The 22,658-nt window shown below is 33.4% G+C and overlaps 2 protein-coding genes across 6 annotated transcripts in view; one reads left to right on the forward strand and one right to left on the reverse strand.

Annotated features, from left to right (window-relative positions):
• The window catches only part of LOC126780471 (cold shock domain-containing protein E1), a 42,320-nt gene extending 26,911 nt beyond the window's left edge, over positions 1-15,409 (forward strand). For 3 of the 5 annotated variants that reach the window (XM_050504979.1, XM_050504981.1, XM_050504978.1), the window contains exons 13-16: positions 707-883; positions 4,817-4,988; positions 5,582-5,745; positions 7,732-12,912. In XM_050504979.1, coding sequence (XP_050360936.1) covers positions 707-883; positions 4,817-4,988; positions 5,582-5,745; positions 7,732-7,748 — 530 coding nt within the window. In that variant the 3' untranslated portion in view covers positions 7,749-12,912. Of the gene's footprint in view, positions 1-706; positions 884-4,816; positions 4,989-5,581; positions 5,746-7,731; positions 12,913-15,363 lie in introns of those variants that run through there. The other 2 variants (XR_007670506.1, XM_050504982.1) reach the window with 2 other exon arrangements.
• Positions 14,429-22,658, reverse strand: part of LOC126780518 (peptidoglycan-recognition protein 2-like) — a 32,715-nt gene continuing 24,485 nt past the window's right edge. The window contains exons 3-5 of the mRNA XM_050505080.1: positions 19,143-19,344; positions 18,228-18,340; positions 14,429-17,110 (exon numbers count right to left, since the gene is read on the reverse strand). Of these exons, the coding sequence (XP_050361037.1) occupies positions 16,836-17,110; positions 18,228-18,340; positions 19,143-19,344 (590 nt within the window). The 3' untranslated portion in view covers positions 14,429-16,835. The remainder of the gene's footprint in view (positions 17,111-18,227; positions 18,341-19,142; positions 19,345-22,658) is intronic.

The following is a 22,658-nucleotide window of genomic DNA, read 5'->3' on the forward strand; positions in this document are numbered from 1 at the left end:
GGGTGGTACCTACCCAGACGAGCTTGCACAAAGCCCTACCACCAGTACATACGGTATATACGTATATACGTATAGAATATGAATAATATGACTGCCTCGTTGGTTTAGTTGCTTGATATTAGGCCGCACACCCGGAGGTCCTGGGTTAAATTCCCAGGTCGGGTCAATGAAAAGTTATTGGGTTTTTCTGTTAGAAAATTCTCAGTAGCAGTCCGGAGTCTGGAAGTTGGAAGTGTGGACACTCCCGTGTCTCGGAAAGCACGTAAAGCCGTTGGTCCTGCGCTTGAATTCTTTCCGGTCGTGTTCCGGATTGTCGTCCCATCGGATTATGGGAGTTAGGGAATAGAGAGTGCACCTGTGTTTGAGCACACACTTGTGCACTATAATATCTCCTGCGCACTTGGCTAATCTCTCTTGAGATTGGCCGCCGTGGTCGAAATCGGTCTGGAGGACATTATTATTATTAAACGTGAATCCTTATCGCGTGTTCAAAGTGCGACGAGCACAACTAAGATGTCACTTACCAATTTTGTGTTTATTAATCATCTCTTGCTCCGAATTGAAAGAAAATATTGTGAGGTAACTCAAATGGTATAAAGCAAGGTCAAATAAATATAACCATTTTTCCCTTTAGAATAGAGAATATATTTACTTGGCGGTTTCGGGTTTTTATTGTATATAATGTAACTTATTTTATTTCCATTAGGTCTCATTCAAATGGAGGGAGGGTCAACCTACGAGTTTGGAATCATGGGTCTCGCATGCAAACGTGAAATCCTCCAAGTGGGCGACCCTGTTACCTTTCAAGCAGACGTCGAAGGCAGAGCTACCAACATTATACCTATTAGGAAGAAGAGACGCGCCGTTGTTGATGCTATAAAAGGTAATATCCGCTTGATTGTGTAGCTTACTTGTACCGCTGCAGATCATGAGGTATCGGCTGCCAGGTCTGTCCAAAGGTTAGATTGTATTAGGTTTCTTAGGCTGACAAGAAAATCGCAGTATCAAGCGTGAATTAGGAAGTTGCCAGTGCGACATTGTCTTTCGAGTTTTGTGGGATTGTCGTCCCAGCATACTATGATAGGCTATAATGAATTTTAGGATATGACTGTCTTACTAACTATACATAAAAGGCTTTGTGCACTCACTTAACACTTACTTTAACGCCAAACAGGAATACACGAAGTATTCCGGTTTTAACTATGAGTGACTCAGTATAACTAAAGACACAAGGTATATAACATCATAGTTCCTATGGTTGGTGGCGCAATGTCGATGTAAGGAATTGTTAATATTTCTTACGCGCCAATGTCTATTAGCGGTGGTGGCCACTTACCATCAGGTCGCCCATTTTCAAGTCGTAAAATGTATACAATAAATGTAATTAATATATTTAACTCATATACATTCCCTTTTTTTTTTAATTTTCGATGCTATGTATCTAAATTTTTACCGAATATATCGTTTTATTACGCTTTGTTTTACGCAGTTAAATTGTGATAGACATTGAGTTCCCTCCCACAAACACTCTGTATTGCTGCCTTCCTGCTTGAAGTCGGTCTGTGTAATTACAGGCAGATGAGATATAATGGACATAGTGGCCATTACAATAACAATACACATACAATACAATAGCAGTTATAACAATGGAATATTCACCAATCAGAATGGTCAAAAGGTGTCGTGATTGATTGAGTGATTGGTTGTCCATAATCCGTCCGCGCACTTGATTGGCTATGATAATCGCACTGATCAAACACAAACGATTATATGTCTTACTGTTGTATTTACTAAGAACGGCAATACGGCTTAAAGTACTATAGTAAATATGTTCGTTTAAGTTTATTTCTTAATCGTGCCAATTGGGAGATGGATCGGGACCGTGTAGGCCAGCTGTACTCAATCTGCGGTCCGCCGGCCGCAATTTTGTGGTCGGCCCACTTTATTTTCAACTATTTTAAATTTCGATTTTTTTTATCTCCTAAATATTTTGAATAAAATAACTGATTATGGCCCCGGATATTACAAAGTGTATCTGTATCTATAACGTAAAAAAAACGATTACATTTTTTTTTTAAATAATAACGAACCCTAATATATTTTGTTCGCGGCCCGATACTATGACTATCACATTCTTGTGTTATAAAAAGTTTGATATCGCTGGTGTAGTCTATCGAGGAAGGAATAGCGATAAACAAACCTTAGATTTACATATTCGATTTGATTTGTTAATAGCTTTGCTTTTGCACGACAAACAGTCGAACGATACTTTTACCATCGAACGGCCAGGCCAACGCGACCAAAGCGACACAGGTACACATTGAAAATTCCACGCCTACGTACGAAGCGCTTTGAATCCACATTCATCAATCGCACTGCGAAACTATGGAATGCTTTGCCTGAGTCCGTATTTCCTGATAGGTACAATGTTGGTGGTCTTCAAATCCAGAGTGAACAGGTTTCTTATAGGCAAGCGTGCTACATCCTAGACCGTGTCGATGCTTAACATCATGCAAGTCAACGGTCAAACGCTGGCTGATTAATAGTAAAAAAAACGACTTGAATATATCTTTGTTTATACTACAAGACTATTTCATTTAAAGTACCTACAACATGGTACCGACCAAGTGTAAAATGCTATATTTTTTTTCTCACGAATCCTTAATGACCAACATGATTATCCAACATTTCGACGAATATATAACATTTCACTAGAATGCCAAAGTTGTTAATTTGTCTTTCCTTCTCCTGTGATGAGAATTGTCTGTACATGATGCACCTTGATGACACGCGGACAAAAATAGACCCAAAGTATAAACGTCGTATCCGTCGTACATTCAAATGACACGAAATTCACCCGAAAATACTCGATGAGTTTATATTGAATTCGTTTGTAGATATGTATTTTAAAAATTGAGATATTGATTTTGAAAATGTTTAGCGAGTGATTATTTCAACATGGCAGTGTCTTCTTTTTTCGAATGTCAAAATAATAATAATATTCTGGGACATTTTTCACACACGGCCGTCTGATCTCAATTTAAGCTTGTACAAAGCTTGTGCTATGGAAACCAGACAACTGATGTACTACATATCCTACTTTTCTTTTCTAAATACATACTTATATAGTTAATTACTCCCAGACATGTTCATGCATACAAATGTCTGTCCTGGGTGTGAATCGAACCCACAACCTTCGGCGTGAAAAGGCAAGTATGTACCAACCACGCCAACCGGCTCGTCGTTCTATATATTTCTATAATAATGATAGAAAGAGCCGCTAAATAACGTTCATAATAACTCATAAGATTTGCACTTAGGATTATATGAATGGTCGAGGTTAGTTAGGCGTAGTAGAATGGTTTGTAAATCGCGTTACCGCTTGAAACTTAGTTAACTGTAATATATATACATACATACGGTATATAGTAGGTAGCTATATAATATTATTTGCATATAATGCTTCGAATCGATAATTTAAAACGACATATCATATGCGACCTCGTCCAAGTTCATACGTGATTAGAATTTAATCAATAATAATGTTGAGCGTATAATTATTATCTCGATAAAATTAATGATTAATCAAATAACGATGTCAGTTTAACATGACAGTTTTTCAAAGAAAATATGTTAGTATACGATGCAATAAGACTTGGAATTGGAATAATGATAATAAATAATATCCTGGGACGTTATTCACACACGGCCTTCTGATCTCAAACTAAGCAGAGCTTGTGCTATGGAAACCAGACAACTGACATACTACATATACTACTTTTCTTTTGTAAAAACATACTTATATAGATAATTACACCCAGATTCAAGACAAACAGACATGTTCATGTACACAAATTTCTGTCCTGGGTGGGAATCGAACCCACAACCTTCGGCGTGAAGGGCAAGTATCTACAAACCACGCCAACCGGCCCATCAAGATTAGAAGACAATTAAATATGTAGGCCTTTACATAATAGTAAATAATATATAGTAATTTTATAATTAACACAATAACTCTAGTCTCAATGTGTGCCTTGGATTAACTTTTAAAATACATAACGTTATTTGATGAAATTGTGTATAGAAATATCTTGAACCCTGATGCAAGGACTTGTTGGACTTGGAATGGCTTGAAATTTTTTTTTAAAAGGGAAGTAAATAACATACGGACGTGAAAATAACTTAAATAAAATCCATGAGTTCTCGTTTCCTTACTGCATACTTATAATATGAATAAGAAAATAAATATAATATTACTAGTAACCAAGTTGCCGTCTTCGCCCGCGTGCGAAAAGGTGGGGAGGTGTTAGGTTAGCCTGTATCTTGTTCTGTACTTCGGACGAAGTGTTTTTATTTTTATAGAATAGGAAGGTGGACGAGCATATGGGCAACCTGATGGTAAGTGGTCACCAAACGCCCTTAGACATTGGCATTCTAAGAAATGTCAACCATCGCTTATAGCCAATGCGCCACCAACCTTGGGAACTAAGATTTTATGTCCCTTGTGCCTGTAATTACACTGGCTCACTCACCCTTCAAACCGGAACACAACAATATCAAGTATTGCTGTTTTGCGGTAGAATATCTGATGAGTGGGTGGTACCTACCCAGACGAGCTTGCACAAAGCCCTACCACCAGTCCAGTGTACGTAAAATTCAATGACGATCGGCTTAGTACTTAGGAAGTGAAAGCGTTACAAACAAACTTACTGTCGCATTTATAATATTAGTAAGGATATAATATAATTATCATTAAAATATAATAATTATTATGTTTTAAGGTTAAATATATTAAGAATAATTCCGACAATTACAGGTGGATTTGGTTTCCTATCAATAGAGGGCGAAGATAACCGGCGGCTGTTCTTCCATATGTCCGAGGTGCGCGGCAACCCGTCAGATCTGCAGTCTGGTGACTCGGTCGAGTTTGTCATGTTAACGAATCCCAGGAACGGAAAGTCGTCAGCTTGTAATGTTGTTAAAATTGGGTAAGATATTTGTCACAGATTATTTATTTTTCTATGAAATCTCATGATATTTAAAATAAATAATTTAGTATGTCGTGAACATCGCGTTGTTTATATTAGAATAATTAAACATTGCCTGTTAAAACAATAAAAAAGAAAAACTTGTTTTTTTAAATTATACGTTACGAAAGGTATCACAGTAATTATATAATGTAATTATATATTGTGAGAGAATTGTCGATAAAAAGTTGATACATAGTTCAAATCAAGTCAATAATTTTCTTAGCCAAGGACTATTGTCATTAGTATGTCACGGGCAAATGTTGGTACAAATTACCTAAATTTACGAAACGATTTGCTAAGATTTGGAATATACTCCCGACCTCCGTTTTCCCCACGACCTACAATACGGGTACCTTCAAGTCTAGAGTGAATAGGCATCTTCTAGGTAAGCGCGCTCCATCTTAGACTGTATCATCACTTTCCATCAGGTGTGATAATAGTCAAGCGCTAGCTTATATATTAAAAAAAAAAAAATAATGAATTCGTTCACAATTCGCATGATTTATTTGATAATATTATATATTTTCTTGTAAACCATGCAATGTCAACAGCAGCAAGCCGATAACGAAAGCCCGGAGCGAGCGACCCGAGCGACTACTGGCGAGACTGCGTACTGTCTCGCTCGAAGATTCGGCCGCGCCTCGTGTTGTGGTGGCGAGAGCGCCGCGAGGACCAGACGGAAGTCGTGGGTTCAGACCTCGACGACCGCTGGCTGGTGAGATTATAATTTTCTATTATCTGTGCCCTACATTTTTATCCACGCTTTCATACACTTTTTGATTACTTGTCTGCACTTGTCAGTTCGATTCTCCTTTATGTTTCCCGTTTTCACAACTAAAACTGCGAACCAATGTTCGTATCCAGATCATCGGTATTTGTAGAATATCAAATGACCAAATAATTTATCCCTCAGATTACACTTTGAATTTAGAATTGTTTGTCTCCCCCGCGATTCAGATTTACCAATCTCTTCTTGTCTTCTATCAAATGCCAAATCAATGATTACAACAAGAGATAAATGAGTGTTTTGTGTTATGAGCACCCGCTAAACAGCGTTTATATGTGAGGCCGTTATTCAATACTTTAGTAGATTTATTTTGTTAAAACAATACAATGTTTTAATCGACACAAACACAAGTTAAGTTACATAAATACAATGTTCCGATGACAGAGGGAGTAAAGATAATCAAACCCTAGATTTTACATATTCCGTGGGATTTAGCCGAGATGGCCTAGTGGTTAGAACGCGTGAATCTTAACCGATGATCGTGGGTTCAAACCCGGGCAAGTGCCACTGAATTTTCACGTGCTTAATTTGTGTTTATAATTCATCACGTGCTTGACGGTGAAGGAAAACATCGTAAGGAAACCTGCATTTGTCTAATTTCATTGAAATTATGCCACATGTGTATTCTGCGAACCCGCATTGGAACAGCGTGGTGGAATAAGGTTCAAGCCTTCTCCTCAAAAGGGAGAGGAAATCTTAGCCCAGCAGTGGGACATTAACAGGCTGTTAGTGTGTAGTGTTATGCGGTTTCCAGTGTATCTAATTAGAGTTTTTTTTTTACTTGGTCGATAGCGTTAAAGTAAACTGCGATTTGTATGGAATTTCAATTATTGTCACCAGAGGGCGCTGTGTTTATTCCATAAAAATCGCAGTTAACGTTGACGATATCGAATAAATAAAACACTCGCACTAGACACGCTGTTCGCTTTTCATTTAAAACCATGTCACAAGTAATGAGTGACAATTTAATCGACGTAATGTTGAAAGTCACAGATAAATAATACGAAGTCTAATTAAGAATGTTAAATTCCTAACCGATATGAGCTCAGTCACCAAGTTTACAGTATAATAGGTGTTAGTATATAGTATATAGTATGGGGTTGGTGGAATACACATGTGGCAGAATTTCAGTGAAATTAGACACATGCAGGTTTCCTCACGATGTTTTCCTTCACCGTAAAGCACGAGATGAATTATAATCACAAATTAAGCACGTGAAAATTCAGTGGTGCTTGCCCGGGTTTTAACCCACGATCATCGGTTAAGATTCACGCGTTCTTACCACTGGGCCATCTAACTTATCATAATTCTTAATATTGAATTATTCTACTAAATCAAATTAAATATAGTTCTAAAATGTAGATATCACCTTATAAAGCTTTTATTGAGGTTCAAATCGCAGGGAGCATTTGGAGATGTTTTACTATAATCATGTTTTTTATCAATTAAATCGAATTATCACATCTCGGGATACTCATTCTATCATTCATCTTCATCACAATTATACGCTATCGTTATCAAAAGTCTGTCTTTACTTTTTCAATTCACCCTTGTGGAGCAATTTTATGGACGATAAATAACTTGAAGATCACACATTATACTATTTACATAATCAGTTATTATGGATGGGAATTAAGGATTTCCAATTACATTATATTATCACTTGTCGACGTTAATTCCGACTTTGGCCACGAGCCAAAATATCCTTGTCGCGCTTTTGTATAGTTATATGTTTCTTCATCTTTACTCCATTGGAATAGGTTATGTGAGTAATTTGTTTAAAAAAAAAATTGTATAGTAAATCGTTCACTAAAACAATATCATATTAAAATATTTATAACAAATATCAATTATTAACGGTAACATTAAACATGAAGCTTTCGCACTAATGATACAAAAAAATTTCAATTTCAGAACAATTGGCCGAGTGAGAATAGAAGATATATCAGCGAGGCCTGAACAGTTACATTACTGCTACGTAGGTAAACATCCTAGGTTTGATTTTCAAATTATCAAAGGAACGGTAAACTATATCAACTACGGCACCCTCCATTATAGAAGACTTAAAAGTTTAAAAATAAAACGCAACTCCAATTACGTATAACGTTTTTTGTAATCTATTTTGTAATACTAGCTGGACGTTGTCGTTTGACAGTTCGTTTGTTTGTTGAAATTATTTCGGTGTTCGGTAAAGTACGGTGATGTTGTTTTGTATGCAATATATTGAAACGTAGTAGAATTTAAACAGAGAGTGCCTTTTCGTTGTATAGTTTACCCGAACGTCATTTGTATTCACGAGAGACTGATCCTTTCTTTAGCAGCATTTAGGGAATTTTCGTTATTTTTACTAATATAATTTAGGTGAAAAAAAATAAAATATATTAAAATAAAATCAGCTGTTCATCAAACGAATCAATACATCACCGATTATAGTTTGTAAATGAGCGAGGAACATATCAAAATGAACTAATATTTGTTTTGCTTTTTAATGTATACGTTTACATGAGGTTCTTTTTCGCATAGACACGTTGTTCAAAATTCCGTTCCGTGTTCCGAGTATTTAGTACCCAATGATCGATGTCGGGTGACGCATAACATTTGCAGTTTTTTGTAGTTTTTTGTAGACACGGGACTTCCGTGATGTCCCTAAACCCGTCGAAATATCAAGAACGAACTTTAAATACATAGCGATTGTTGATTTATGACGAATCGATTTAATTCCAAGATTGATCGATAAATTTTCTCTCTTTTTTTTAAATTTTATTTAATGGTTATTTGAAAGGCCAATCGCGATTGGTTCAATTTACAAAGTTGTATTACGTTTTGCACGTGTAACGTAGACACTTGCGTTGTTCGAATAAAACAGCGTTTTAAGTATTCGCTATATACAAGTTTAGTTGACGTTAAGTTTTTTTTTTCAATTGAAGGTTAAGGGGGAATAAAGATCAGCTAAATCATAAAAAAAAACATGTCTTATTTTTAAACATATTTTATAACTATGTAAGTTCGTGACAAACCAAAGAACATGGTTATCGTAACATCGATTTTACGTGTATATCGATTTATCATTTTACCGATACTGTATCATCATAAGATAGTTTACGTAAAAACGAACTAGATGGCATTCCTATCTCAAGTTAGTATAAATTCACTTGACTTGACTCTGGTCATTCTTCCCCGTTACCCATTCAGTTTATATAAATTATCGTTGTAGGAACGTAAATTGTCTCTTCCAAACTGGTAACTCGGTATTATAATAGATTTTAGGTCAAAATACCGCACCTTTAGATATACACATATATTTGTGCTGAAGAAAGGACGAGGAATAAATTTCTCTCTATGGTAACGTGACATTTCAGCTTCGATATTAGCATTCTTTAAAACTCTTTAATTCTTTACATTAAACGCATTGCTAAATTATAATGCGTTTATAGCTTTATTAAGCTATTCAAATTATGGATATAATCTGTGTCCTTGGCTTATATTAAAAATTATTAAAAAAAAAATGTATGTTGTAGATATTAATTTATTGAAATAATCTTAGTTACGTCACATTCTAAAGGTGCGATATATTTATTTTTTTAAACAAGATAAAATATTTTCAGAGTCAACCCCTATAGACACCATGTCCAATTTCTATCATTCAAAGTTTACCTACCAATATGAAGTACCGCTAGTTTATGATACAAAACTAATTGCATATCGTAAAGAACGAATTCGTAGACAAGACTGGATATGGATATATAAAAATTTAAAATAACCAAATTTGGACTTGAATTTATGTGAAAAATACAACATCACAACCTTTAAAAGTATCGTAGAAGTACCTCGTTTATTCTTTAAAATGAGCTTATTTATTTTTGATATACACAATTTAAATTTTTTTACTCTCATTACTACTGATATTGATCAAATTTTCAAAAAAACAATTTATACTAGTTTTTTTTATTGATTATTAAATAAATAACAAAAAAAAAAAATTGTGATAAATTAAATGGCGTAAAATTATAGTTTCGTTAATATTTGATTTCGTTATATTTAATTATTGTAGTGTGTATGTTCTTACGTTTAGAAATTGATAGACGTAACTCTGGAATTATAATTATAAACGAATTTGTGTTAGTGAGAAATATGATTTTAAATAACACAAGATCAACTAGACATTGCCAAAACAAAGTATTTTCAAATATTAAACATACGACGTTTTGTTTAATGACTCCGTTTATAAAACACTTAAATGATAATTTATTTTTTATAAAAAAAATGTTATATAAAATTTCGAATGTATTATATTTTTCGTGTACAAACTTATCCTTATTACCTCCAACAAAAACGCGTTAATTATAAACCTTATAGACTCGAATAGATCTCTATCGGAATAAACTGTGATTTTGGATAATTCATGTGCAATAAAAAAAAAAAAAACAAAAGTATTGAAGTTTTATAAGCTCCTAGGGCGTAGAAATTAGTTTTATCCCAGTTAGATATAAAAATCGACACCACTGTTGGGACCGTGCATACATACTCAGTATATAAGAATACATAACGGGGATTCTGCGTTTATGTATACCGATAGTAGAAAAAATAAATTAATTTTGAACAATTTGCTACAAATATTTCTCCCGCCGTATTTACATTTATAAAGTTGAGTGGAACTCTTAATCATACTTGAGCCGTTGACGTTTTACATCAACAAACGTAACTAAACCTCGTAGTAATAATTATTACTTTGTTATAGTCAACACCGACTTTAAGGTCATGAAAAAGAGATCATGCAGTTTTGCACAAATGAATTTGTATCGGATAATGTTTTTGCTGTCGGTACATAACGTAGCTGTGTGTGTGTCACACTTAACTCTAATGCCGGCGAATATAAACTGCACGTGATATGCGTCCCCGATCGACCCTGAGATTGTAACGAACAAAATTTTTATACATAGCTAATAAAAATAATAATCGGAATAGAGCATTTAAATTATGCTAAGTACTGGAATGGAACCAAAGACTGACAAAAATATTTATTGCAATAACACTATTGGTATTAGATTATTTTAATAAGAAATATTTTGTAAACTCATGTGTTCTATGTGGAGTCATTTCGAGGGAAAAACGTCGTAACTGTTTAATTTAAGTGATAACTATATTTAAAAAAATATATAAAAATAAACTATGACGATTGAAAGTGCAGCAATAATCTTGTTTCGATCGCGGGTGATATTGATTGTTTCGTATAGTGGTTAGGATGTTTTTCCAAAAAGAACTTCCTCGAGACGTCATCGATTTAAAAAAATAAATAAATAACTTTTTAAATCTATGCAACGATGATGAGTGATTTGTAAAAATAAAATTGGTTTAATTTTTTTTGCTTTTTCTAATGATTGTACTTTTTTCTTTTTTTTTGTTTTGTTTTTTCTCTCTTGTATTGTAAAAATCAGACTGATGTTAATAAGAGCAATATGAATTGTGTTCATATATGCATTCACAGATTAATTAGATGTAGTTGTACCTAGAAGTGGGAAATTAATTGAACAGAATATTGTATCTGCTCTTTAGACGCTACATTAATAAATTGAATGATTGGTTTGTCCGAAAAGGAAAATGTCGCGATATAGCATTAGATTAAGTTTCGACTTATTGTTAAATTTTTAAGGTCCACTCTTTCAATGTCTTTTAATTGTATTGTATATATATACAAAAAAGCTTTATAATCGAATAATTAATTTATTAAACGTGTTCGAATGTCTAATTATGATTCTAACAAATTAAACACGATTCGATTGTAAAGTTAATTAAATATATAATAATATTAACATTTAATTAAATGTAAATAGAAATGGCAGATTTCGAATTATTCGCGACCGTTTCCGTTCGGATGTAAAATTGTATGATGATCTACGAAATTGTTTATGACTAATTCCAAAGAAGAATATATAGGAATTTTGAACAAACGTTATATGCTGTAAGCTTAAACCGCATACGATTATTTGCTTGTATCATATACGCCCATGTAACCGATATAATAATAGTGGAAATAAATGATATAATAATCAGGATATTGATGTTGTAGTGTTGAAAAAAAAAAAAAATGTCCCGGATCGTTTCGGGTATAGTTATTACTATATACTAGTCGTTAAATGACGCACGGTGGATGAACATCGCAAGTGTATGCCCTCGATACCTTATCGCTATACAATGAGATCTGAGCCAAGCCGTCGTCACACTGTACCAAGGCATCGATTAAGTATCTCGTAGCGCAGTGTGGTGCCGTCCTAAACTGTAGCTATATTGAAATTGGCTAACGATTTTTTTTTTTTTTTTTGTGAAATATGTATGTAATGCAGTGCCTAAAAGAACCTCGACTTGATATACCAAAATGTCTAAACTGATTTTTAGCCTTTCAGAATTACAAAACTTTGGAATTATTATAAGGGTTTATTTTATTTTAGTTTGTCGTTTAACGTAAGTTATTTATGCCAAATGTTAATATGTCGTGTATGTTTGAAGATAAAAAAAAATGTGATATGTACACGACTTCCGACTTATAGCCCTCGCAGACTACAGACTTTTGATCGGCCGACGATCGTTTTTTTTTTTTCTTTTGACACTGTCAGTCATTGGACTGAAATACAATGGACCACTTACAAAGAAAAAGAGAAACGATCAATAAAATCTATTTTTTTTTAATATTAACATTGAACACGTAAATTATAATATTGAATATTTATACAGAATAAAACACAAAAAGACATTCGTTCATGTTTTTTTTTATATTCTAATTGCCTTCCAAGGTGTATGCGTTCGTATTAACGGCGATCTGAAGTCGATCAGTGTATGCAGTATGCGAGTATGTAATCCAATTAGACTGAAATATCACTTACATAGTCTGCGGGGGTTCTTAGACTCATCTGTCGCCATTGAGGCATGCCTTCCTAGGGTTCAAATTAATCTTAAAATAATCGTGTCGTTCACGAATAAGTCGAAAGTGTATGTGTTATGACGGTCGGCCGACTGTTGCCATGCCAACTATATTTAGCTATACGATTCTTGCAATAAATTTCATTAAACATATACTAATAAACGATGTCATTATATCATAACGGGCTTTTAGTTATTTGTGCCAACGACAACACGCATTGAACTCATTTACTTTTATTTAAATTTGATACATGATATAAAACCAATTTTGGGTAAATAGTAAATTGATACGAGCATGCAATAAGGACTCTTTCTTCGCCTAAATAAACCGCTAGTCGTATTTGACGTCATTTTGTTATCCGTAAAGTATGTCTATCGAAGCGTTATCTAGTCATTTCATAAGAAATTTCTTATTTACGATATGAATTTATCAGAATTATAATAAAAATAATCTCGCACTGTACAAAGGAGACGCAGAAATCAATATGCAAAATACAATTGCGATAAGCTTTGTTTTATTATTTATTTTCATAAAATACAATTCTAAAAAAATTACTTACTCTCATAATGCATTAATATTACTTACAATAATATATTACTTTTCGTCGAAGCTCGATAAAATCACGACAAAATGGGTGAAGGAACTTTAGTTGTGATATTCCACATAGTATAAAAACAGTGCATGACTTCGTATTACAGACTAGAAATGTCCAAACAAGTCTGTTTTATCGTAATCGTATCGCTTACGTTTCAATCGATATTCACAATAAACAGTATCGATTCAAAAATATATTTTTAATTTTTTTTTTTTTTTTAATTTTTATGAAAGTTTTAAGAAGTCAAACAAAAAACAAGCAGATCGCGTTCTATAAACAATTTTTTCTAATATCTCTTGTACGAATAATTGTTGTCGCTGATGTTTATCATCTTTTGTTATGATTTTATGTGAATCTAATAATTATGAACAAATAAAACATTGCTATACTTTGTGATACGATTTAAGGAATACGATATATTGAGGGTCCGTTCACACAGACCGGCTCGGAGAGGAGAGCAGATTTTTATCACGTTGGAAACAGTGTTTTGAGTGATTGTAGTAAAGTTTATTTTTGCATTTGCACCTTTTTTGTCATTAAAAATGCCTGAACGCGCTTCGTGTGAAGTAATAAAAGGAGCCGACCGGCTCCGCTTGCGTGCTCTTTCTCGCTCGCACCCGCTTTCAGATCTCTTCCAGCCGGTCGATGTGAAATAGTTGGCGGCTCCGCTCCGGCCAATTCCAAGCGTATACGACCCGGTCTGTGTGAAAAGAAAAAAGCAGGCCGATGCTCTCCGAGCCGGTCTGTGTGAACGGACCCTGAAGCGTATCGCTTAGCCAAAAAAAAAATCGATATATCGTATAGTGCTCTATCGATATGTCGATATATCACATCGATTCGGGCATCCCTATTACAAAACTATGACATACATGGGACAAGATTATTTGTATATCTAATAAAAGGTATTAATTAACTATTTGACAGGTAAGTTGTTTTAATCTATTTGTTTTTTTTTTTCTGCATGCCTTTTTTACGAGCTATGCGGTGTTGCCATCTGGTTATTCAACAAGAACTTCTCTTCTATATAGAACAATGATTCGAATTCCATAAAATATGAAAAAGATATAAATTGTTGTTTATTGAAATAAAACACGTTTTAATAAAATTATTATTTATGCTAAATAAAAAACATAGTATATTCTTATTCTATAGAGTCATTTAATTGCTCTCACTAGCATTGTAATTTTTATATTATTTATTTATATCCTATAAAGTACAAATTATTAATTGTACCAAGAATAATTCAGTAAGTATCATCAGTGGTACAGTACTGCTATTCTGTATGAACAATTCATTACTCATCCGCGAACTGTTGTCAAGCGACTTATGGTGATATACTATTTTGATGAGTGTCTTCTTTTTTTATGGAATAGGAAGGTGGACGAGCATATGGGCCACCTGATGGTAAGTGGTCACCAACGCCCATAGACATTGGTAAGAAATGTTACCATCGCTTACATCACCAATGCGCCACCAACATTGGGAACTAAGATGTTATGTCTCTTGTGCTTGTAATTACACTGGCGCACTCATCCTTCAAACCGGAACACAATACCAAGTACTGCTGTCTAGCGATAGAATATCTGATGAGTGGGTGGTACCTACCCAGACAAGCTTGCACTAAGCTCTACCACCAGTAATATACAAATTCTTGGAATGTTATAATTAATAGCCTGCTGCTAACAGTTCTATCGAGCTGTTTTATTTTACACGCGAACTGTTTGGCTAGTAGCCTTGTTTTGGTACAGACATATGGTCGCAAATAGATATATATACATATGTACATGATATTTTACAAACTGTAAGATAAGTGTTCTCATATAACGAAACTTTATATTACAATATATACAACTTTATAAGACAAATTAAGACACAAATGATAGATTTTTTTTTATGAAACATAATGCATTCTATATAAACATTATTTCGTAGTTTATAACGTAATTTATTTAATGTTATATATTTGTAATCTGAGCCGTGAAAAACCACAACTTATTCTAGAAACGTTGACTGAACGATAACAGTTTATTTACAGATGAGGAAACATTGAAGAAACTGTACCAGCTGTTCACGAACCGACAGATATAACAATTTATGTAAAATATTTCAAAACATGAACTAGCTTTAGAACTTTCATACATTATTAGAATTACATAGATTTGTCACACGGTTTCACCTTCTTCAAATATGAATTATAAATGTTGTGTACTGTTGAGTATAATTAAATGGACTGTAAATGTAAATATTCGTAAGTATTGTTCTTGAATCTAACAAAAAACAGATTCGTTTGTTAAAACGTACAAACAATGAGTACACTCAATATAATTCATTATTTAGATAATATCGCAAGAATAATAATTAGCTTGCAAGTCTTAAAAAATTGAAAATTTGTCGAAATTTTAAGTGTTATGAATTAATCGATCATTAGATATGATATTTCGTTATTTACATGTTCGTCATTATCAAATATATTGTCAGTTATCAGATTATTTTAAGTCAACAGAAAATAATAATATTGAGAACTGAGTTTTCTGCTTTGTCCGTAATTTTTTTAAAAATCATCATCTACACGGGCGATGGTATGATTGCGTTTTGCCATTTTGTTTTTGTTATTGCTGGTGACAGAAAAATTTGAAATGGGTGGAACTAAACCTTGTTTTTATAATACAGCTTGTATTAAACGCGCTGATCATCTCAGTCACACCCCTTTTATTAACCAAAGAAATACACAATCTTAGCATATGACATTAGTGACATAAAATGTCAAGTCGAGAATTTTTTTACTAAATTGTTCTAAAAAAGGCTCACATACATTTTTTGTTATTTAGTTATCACAATTGTTTCTACAAAAAGATTAATTTCATTACTTTAAGTAAATGAAAATAAATTCCATAGGACTAATCTCATAAAGGTATTTCCTTCGCCAGGTTCCTGCGTAAAGATTGGTGATATAATTAGTTTTAGTACTTTAGCTAAAATCTGTTTTAAATATGGTGATGTATCTGCGGTTTGTATATGTTTGTTATATTTCTATGTATTAAGATGACAAAACTAAAAGATTTTTCATCTGGTTTTCGCGTGTGAAACTCTCACACAAGTATAAATAGCCAAAAATAAAACAAATAATTACTTTACTAAAAATTCCTTTTATACGTTATAGTTTGTATGTATACTCTTTTGACATATTTTCGCATCTAATTTTTGTTTTCCTGTAATGTATAATATAAAAAATATATATAATTTTTATGGCACGTATTTGTTTTAAAATTATGAAAAAAAAAATAGTATCGGCACATTAAAGTTATAAATCGCATACATTCATAATGATTTCGACTTTAGATGTACGTGTACGTTATGCTTGTACGTGTCAATGGCCAGACTACAAAAGAAAAGCATTACGCGAAATCAAAGCTAAAGCCACACCTCCGCGGCTGCTTATATGTGTTATATCCCTAACATTCAACAATAATATACCCTATTTATGATGTCATTAGCCTCTCTAAGCTTCTAGGTACGTAGTATTTGATCTCCATACTTTTCTTGTATCTGTGTGCAGTTTAAACCGTAAAACCGGCGTTTATGATCATAAGTATCCCATAAACGTAGAGCCTGTAAGAGATTCGACCCAGGGCTCGCCGTGTCTTGGACATCCTTCGCGCCGACGACTAAATAATCAGGACGAAGATATTTCATTCTTACTCCATCCTCCAGTAACATTCTTGTTCTATTTAACTGAGCTTCCGTAACTCGCGAATGATAAGGCCTTTCTCCGCGATAATCTCCTGTGAAGATAAGTAAGTATTATAAAATAAAAGTAAAACTTTACTTAAACTAGCGATGTGCATTGAGACGTAACAATTAAAAATTATAACGCCCTAGTTATATATTAAGTTAAGATGGTGTTTTTATAAACTGATTTCTCCATTGATATAAAATAGAGAGGAAAAAAAAACACTGTTGTTTAACTAAATCACCCCTAAACAATATTTACAGATAGCCGTTAATCGCTATATACTAATTAATGCGTGTATCAAAATGGCTGGCGACTTAAATGAAATTTCATTGATAATACCATAGGTACCAAATATTTAAACAAAGGCACTAAATGCTGGTAGTATTTTAAAGCTACATAAGTTGAACACTAACGGCCTTGCTTATAAGCGTTACTTAGCGGTTGTTCAGTTAAACATTGATTTCTCTCTATATGTCACTATTAATTTTACATTCGGAAGCAGGAGAAACAGCATTGTTCAACTAATTACCCGTTAAATAACTTTTATAAGAAGAAGAAGTAAGAAAGTAATTAAATACTTAATATTTAAATAATTAAATTGAATCTAGTTCAGCTACGAACGCAGGTTTGAAAATAATTCAAAATCCAAATTATCGATATCTATAATAAACAACGTTTCATTAGTGTTGAAATATCTTTGTTTCAATTCGAATTAAATGCATTATTGTATAGGTTTTTATATTAACAGGTGAGAATGAATGGTCTTCCTTTTTTTGGTATTTATTATAAAATAATCTGACGATCCGGTTGGCGTGGTTGGTAGATTGCCTTTCACGCCGAAGTTTGTGAGTTCGATTCCCACCCAGGACAGACATTTGTGTGCATCAACATGTCTGTTTGTCCTGAGTCTGGGTGTAATTATCTATATAAGTATGTATTTACAAAAAGAAAAGTAGTATATGTAGTACATCAGTTGTCTGGTTTCCATAGCACTAGCTTTGTACAAGCTTAATTTGGGATCATTGGGATGGCCGTGTGTGAAAAATGTCCCAAGATATATTTTATTATTATTATTATTATAATTTGTACAAGAAATTGTCAGATTTCGTCTAAAGTAATTGGTGTAATGTACTGCAAATGATACTAGTGAATATAAATAAAATTACCAATGAATGCAATTCCCAAAGAGCACCTATTATAGCCATAAGTGTGAGCTCCTTCCTTATTCCAGCCACGTCCTTCGTATACGCGACCGTCATTGCCGATAATAAAATTATATCTGAAAATATTCGATAACAATATTTGTTTACTATTTTAATGACTTGGTCAAAGTGAAATCATCTCATCTCATGTCGTATATACGTTTTGACACGTATATACGACTTACCGAGGAGACCAGGACCCCCTATTTTAATGAAAGTCGAGATGGCCCAGTGGTAAGAACGCGTGAATCTTAACCGATGAACGTGGGTTCAAACCCGGGCAAGCACCTCTGAATTTACATGTGCTTAATTTCTGTTTATAATTCATCTCGTGCTTTTCGGTGAAGGAAAACATCGTGAGGAAACCTGCATGTGTCTAATTTCATCGAAATTCTGCCACATGTGTATTCTACCAACCCGCACTGGAGCAGCGTGGTGGAATAAGCTCCAAACCTTCTCCTCAAAAAAGGGAGAGGAGGCCTTAGCCCAGCAGGGGGACATTTACAGGCTGTTACTGTACTGTACTGTATTTTAATGATGCGTATCATTGTGTAGCTTATTAAATATTGTCTAGGACATATTTTGTTAAGGATCTAATCGTAATATACATAATAATCATTATAGTCTTTATGGACTCGATAATTTTAAAAATTGCCCCTCATCAGGTGATGCTATCGAGGTCATTTGCGCCAACAGTAAGAAGTTCGAGAAAACATCGTTAATTTATTATGTTTGGGCTAAGTCTCGTCCTAATATCTCTGATTAGATAATATTGACAGTCCGCCATAAGGCAACGGTTGAGTAGGGTCTGGGTGACTACGTCAGTTAAACGGTGATAGCAACGATAATACATTACACAAAATGAATTATTAAACTTACGGGATATCATATTTGTGAAAACTGATGTACCAGCCCTGTATATTCCGTAGTTCAGCAGCACATTGAGCAAACTTCGTGCACTCCCCGCTTACGGTATGTTGGACGATCACCAACATCAATGGTTCGAACTTTTCGGCTATGTCTGATGAGTTGAACGACTGAGCTAGCCACATCTCACGGGTTATGTTCCATTCATGTGGAGCTGTTGATAAAGATTAACTTAAGACAAATAAAAGCTGAAACTTTCAATTGATTTAATGCTAACTTGTCACCGCGTATAGACATTAATGATACAAGAGAATATTACCCATTCCTTCTATCGCCAATAATGTGGTACCAACGAAGGGTACTAAATAGTTATGTTCCTTGTGTATTTAATAACAATGACTTAAAATAGCAAATTAAAGTAATGCAGTACGATAAGGTTAGAAGTGAGTTTTAAAATATTTTTTATGGTACGTGCACAAATCCTCATCACTAATGTGCAATGGGATGTGTGTGGAAGCTTTGTGCGTGTTGTATTGTTCTCAGACGAAATATTACACAATACAATAAACAAAAAGTGAAGTTGCACTTATTTAGATATAAACAGGGAGGTATTATTCGAATGAGTCCTTCGAAACGGATGGATAAAAGCTGCGGAGGTACTGGCAGCTTTTGTCATTACTATAATCAAATGTCAAACAATTTTTTATTTATTTATTTATTAATCCTTTATTGTACAAAATTTACAAAGATATAAAAGAACAAGTAGTACATATAGTATGCAAAGGAGGCCTTATCACTTACAGTGATCTCTTCCAGGCAACCTCTGTGAAGAGAAATAGTTATGTTTTTTTTTATAGCCAGGATCATTAATCGGGCGTAGTGTGCGAATAACTTATACTTAAAATTTATTGAATGCTTATACTTAATGCAAATTTGTAATATACCAACATACATACTCTTATATATATACATATACACGTATACATACATACATATAAACTTATATAAGAAACAAATAACCATATACATATAATAATACAAAATGCTATAGTTATATTGATAAATAATAATTATGCAAACGACTCTTAAAAATATGTACGGATTCAACTTGACGAATTTCTCGAGGCAGGGAATTACATAGTTTGACTGCTTTAACAGTACAACAACTCAGAGGGATCAGCAATTTATTATCTTGCTCAGAGCGCAAATTGATTGGTGTATGAGAGCCAAGGAAGGTAAATTGCTCTTTTAGGCAGGTTGGAGTTTGAGGATGGTAGAGTATAGTATAAAGCATTGGACATGCACATTTCGACGCAACCATATTCGCAGCCACTTTAGTGTTTTACGATGCTGAATAATATGATCATATTTACGTAATCCAAATATGAAGCGAATACTCATGTTCTGCAAGCGCTCTTTTTTATTTAGCAGTTCCTCAGGAATATCTAAATAGACCCCGTCGGCATAGTCCAATATGGGTAATAGCAAAGAGTTGACTAAGGCGAGTTTGGTTTATGTTTCGATCAATTATAATTTATATTATGTTAGGCTAACTCGTTTCTTCTCTAGCACGTAGATAAAACTCGCGGTTAAAACTTAGTTAATATACGTAGTAGATATACGTACGTGAAACAGTACTACCTACCTACCGTAAACATATGGTTTACAAAGCTTGATTCTTGAAATAAGACTACTCTAGATAAATCATATTTCATCAGCATAATAATCTCTACAATTATTTAACTTATTTAGTTTTTCGTACTATTTAGATACATTTCGTTAATGTAAAAAAATAATTATCTACTAGCTCAATATTTAAGAGACCCACTTGTAGCTGAGGATTATGCATTCTGTTAAGCGCTAGCCAAGCTATCTATAATAAAGTAATAGTTCAATTAACTTCATTGAAGAATTTACTACGAAACCGTGTACCGTGTTTAAATTGTCTACAAATTTAAGTCTACATTGAATATGTAAGTATGATCCCACACGTTATATCCACGTTATCTTTGTCACCGAAGCGTAAAAACGCAATAACGCTTTAGTTTTTACGACTTAGTGTTTGCAATAGAATAGCCGATAGTGGACCTACCCTAATCTTACATTATAACATAATGAATACTTGAAAATCGCCTGACTAATGAAGTGGTTCACCGCTTTAATTAATTAGTTCAAGAACAGATTAGGATTATCTTTAAATGTATAACATTTTCATTCGTTGTCACACTCACGTTATCGACTAAATTGACCGATAAATTAACATCGATCTCTAATTAGATAAATATTTATTTAACCCAAAATGTCGAATCCTATTTAATTTTGTCATAATAAAGCACAATGCGAAGCCAGTCGGAATGACAGATACAGGAAGTAGGTACACGTTGTTTCCACTTTGTAATGACCTCGAAATGACGTAGCGATGTTTTGTATGAATACAAAATGTTTAACTCTTTATTAATACGTATTTTTATAGTTTTAATAGATAACTGTCAGTGAAAGGACTTGCATATTAACAATTCGGCAAATCGAATTTCGATAAAAATGTTGATTATTAAGGTGTTTTTCATATTAATATGTCGAATATTTTTTAATTTCATTTTTATACCTATTGCCTATTTTTGTGTAATAGAGAAATTGTAATGTTATTATGTTAATTTTTTTTTTCATAAATAACAATAACGAGATTGTTACATAAAACTCAATCAAATGAATCACATATGCCGTAGTGTTCTCGATATAATACTAAAATATAATACATTACTAAAATATTTCGTTTATTTCAACAGTTTTTATACATATATATGTACTTAAAGGTAATTAGGCCAGATGTAACTTTATTGTTTACTGGAGTAGAATTAATTTGATCGTCCTGTATTTTAAATTATATTCCCTAATTAAAAATAATTAATTACCACCACCTACCACCTTACCATGACCTATTAGTGTCATGTTCAAACCGAAGGCGTCATGCGCCGGTGGAACTACAGGCTCAAAGTTCATTTGACATCTTAGTTCTCAGATTTGGTGACGCATTGACTATGTAGGGTTAATATTTCTTACCGAGCCGATGTTTTAGGGCGGTGATTTTAACATATCTGTTACCCATGGGCAGTTGAGTTGAAGCGTATAATTTAATAAATAACAGTAAATATTCATTTGTAATGGGAAATGTGTTTACCAAAGGGTAAGAAGCTTACAAAGGGTTAAGTACAACTAACAAATACTTAGTATATAAGTCACGTTATAAACGACCAAACAGACACGTGTGATTGGAAAGTATTTTTAGCTCAGGATGTAGACGTAATAGACTTCCTGGACCGATGGTGAATTGTTAAAGATTTATCATAGTAATTTAGTATATACGCTATTTATTTGCAATATTTGAAATAGGTAAATCCGCTACAAAAAAAAACGCAATCAACCCAATGAAAAGCCCAACTATAAAAATATATTTTTAGTAGATGGTTTTGACCAACTCTTCTAGCTTAGCCAATCTATAAGTCGAAAAAAAAAACCAGAAAATTATAA

This window comes from Nymphalis io, chromosome Z, assembly GCF_905147045.1.
Source record: "Nymphalis io chromosome Z, ilAglIoxx1.1, whole genome shotgun sequence".
Taxonomy (NCBI): Eukaryota; Metazoa; Arthropoda; class Insecta; order Lepidoptera; family Nymphalidae; genus Nymphalis; species Nymphalis io.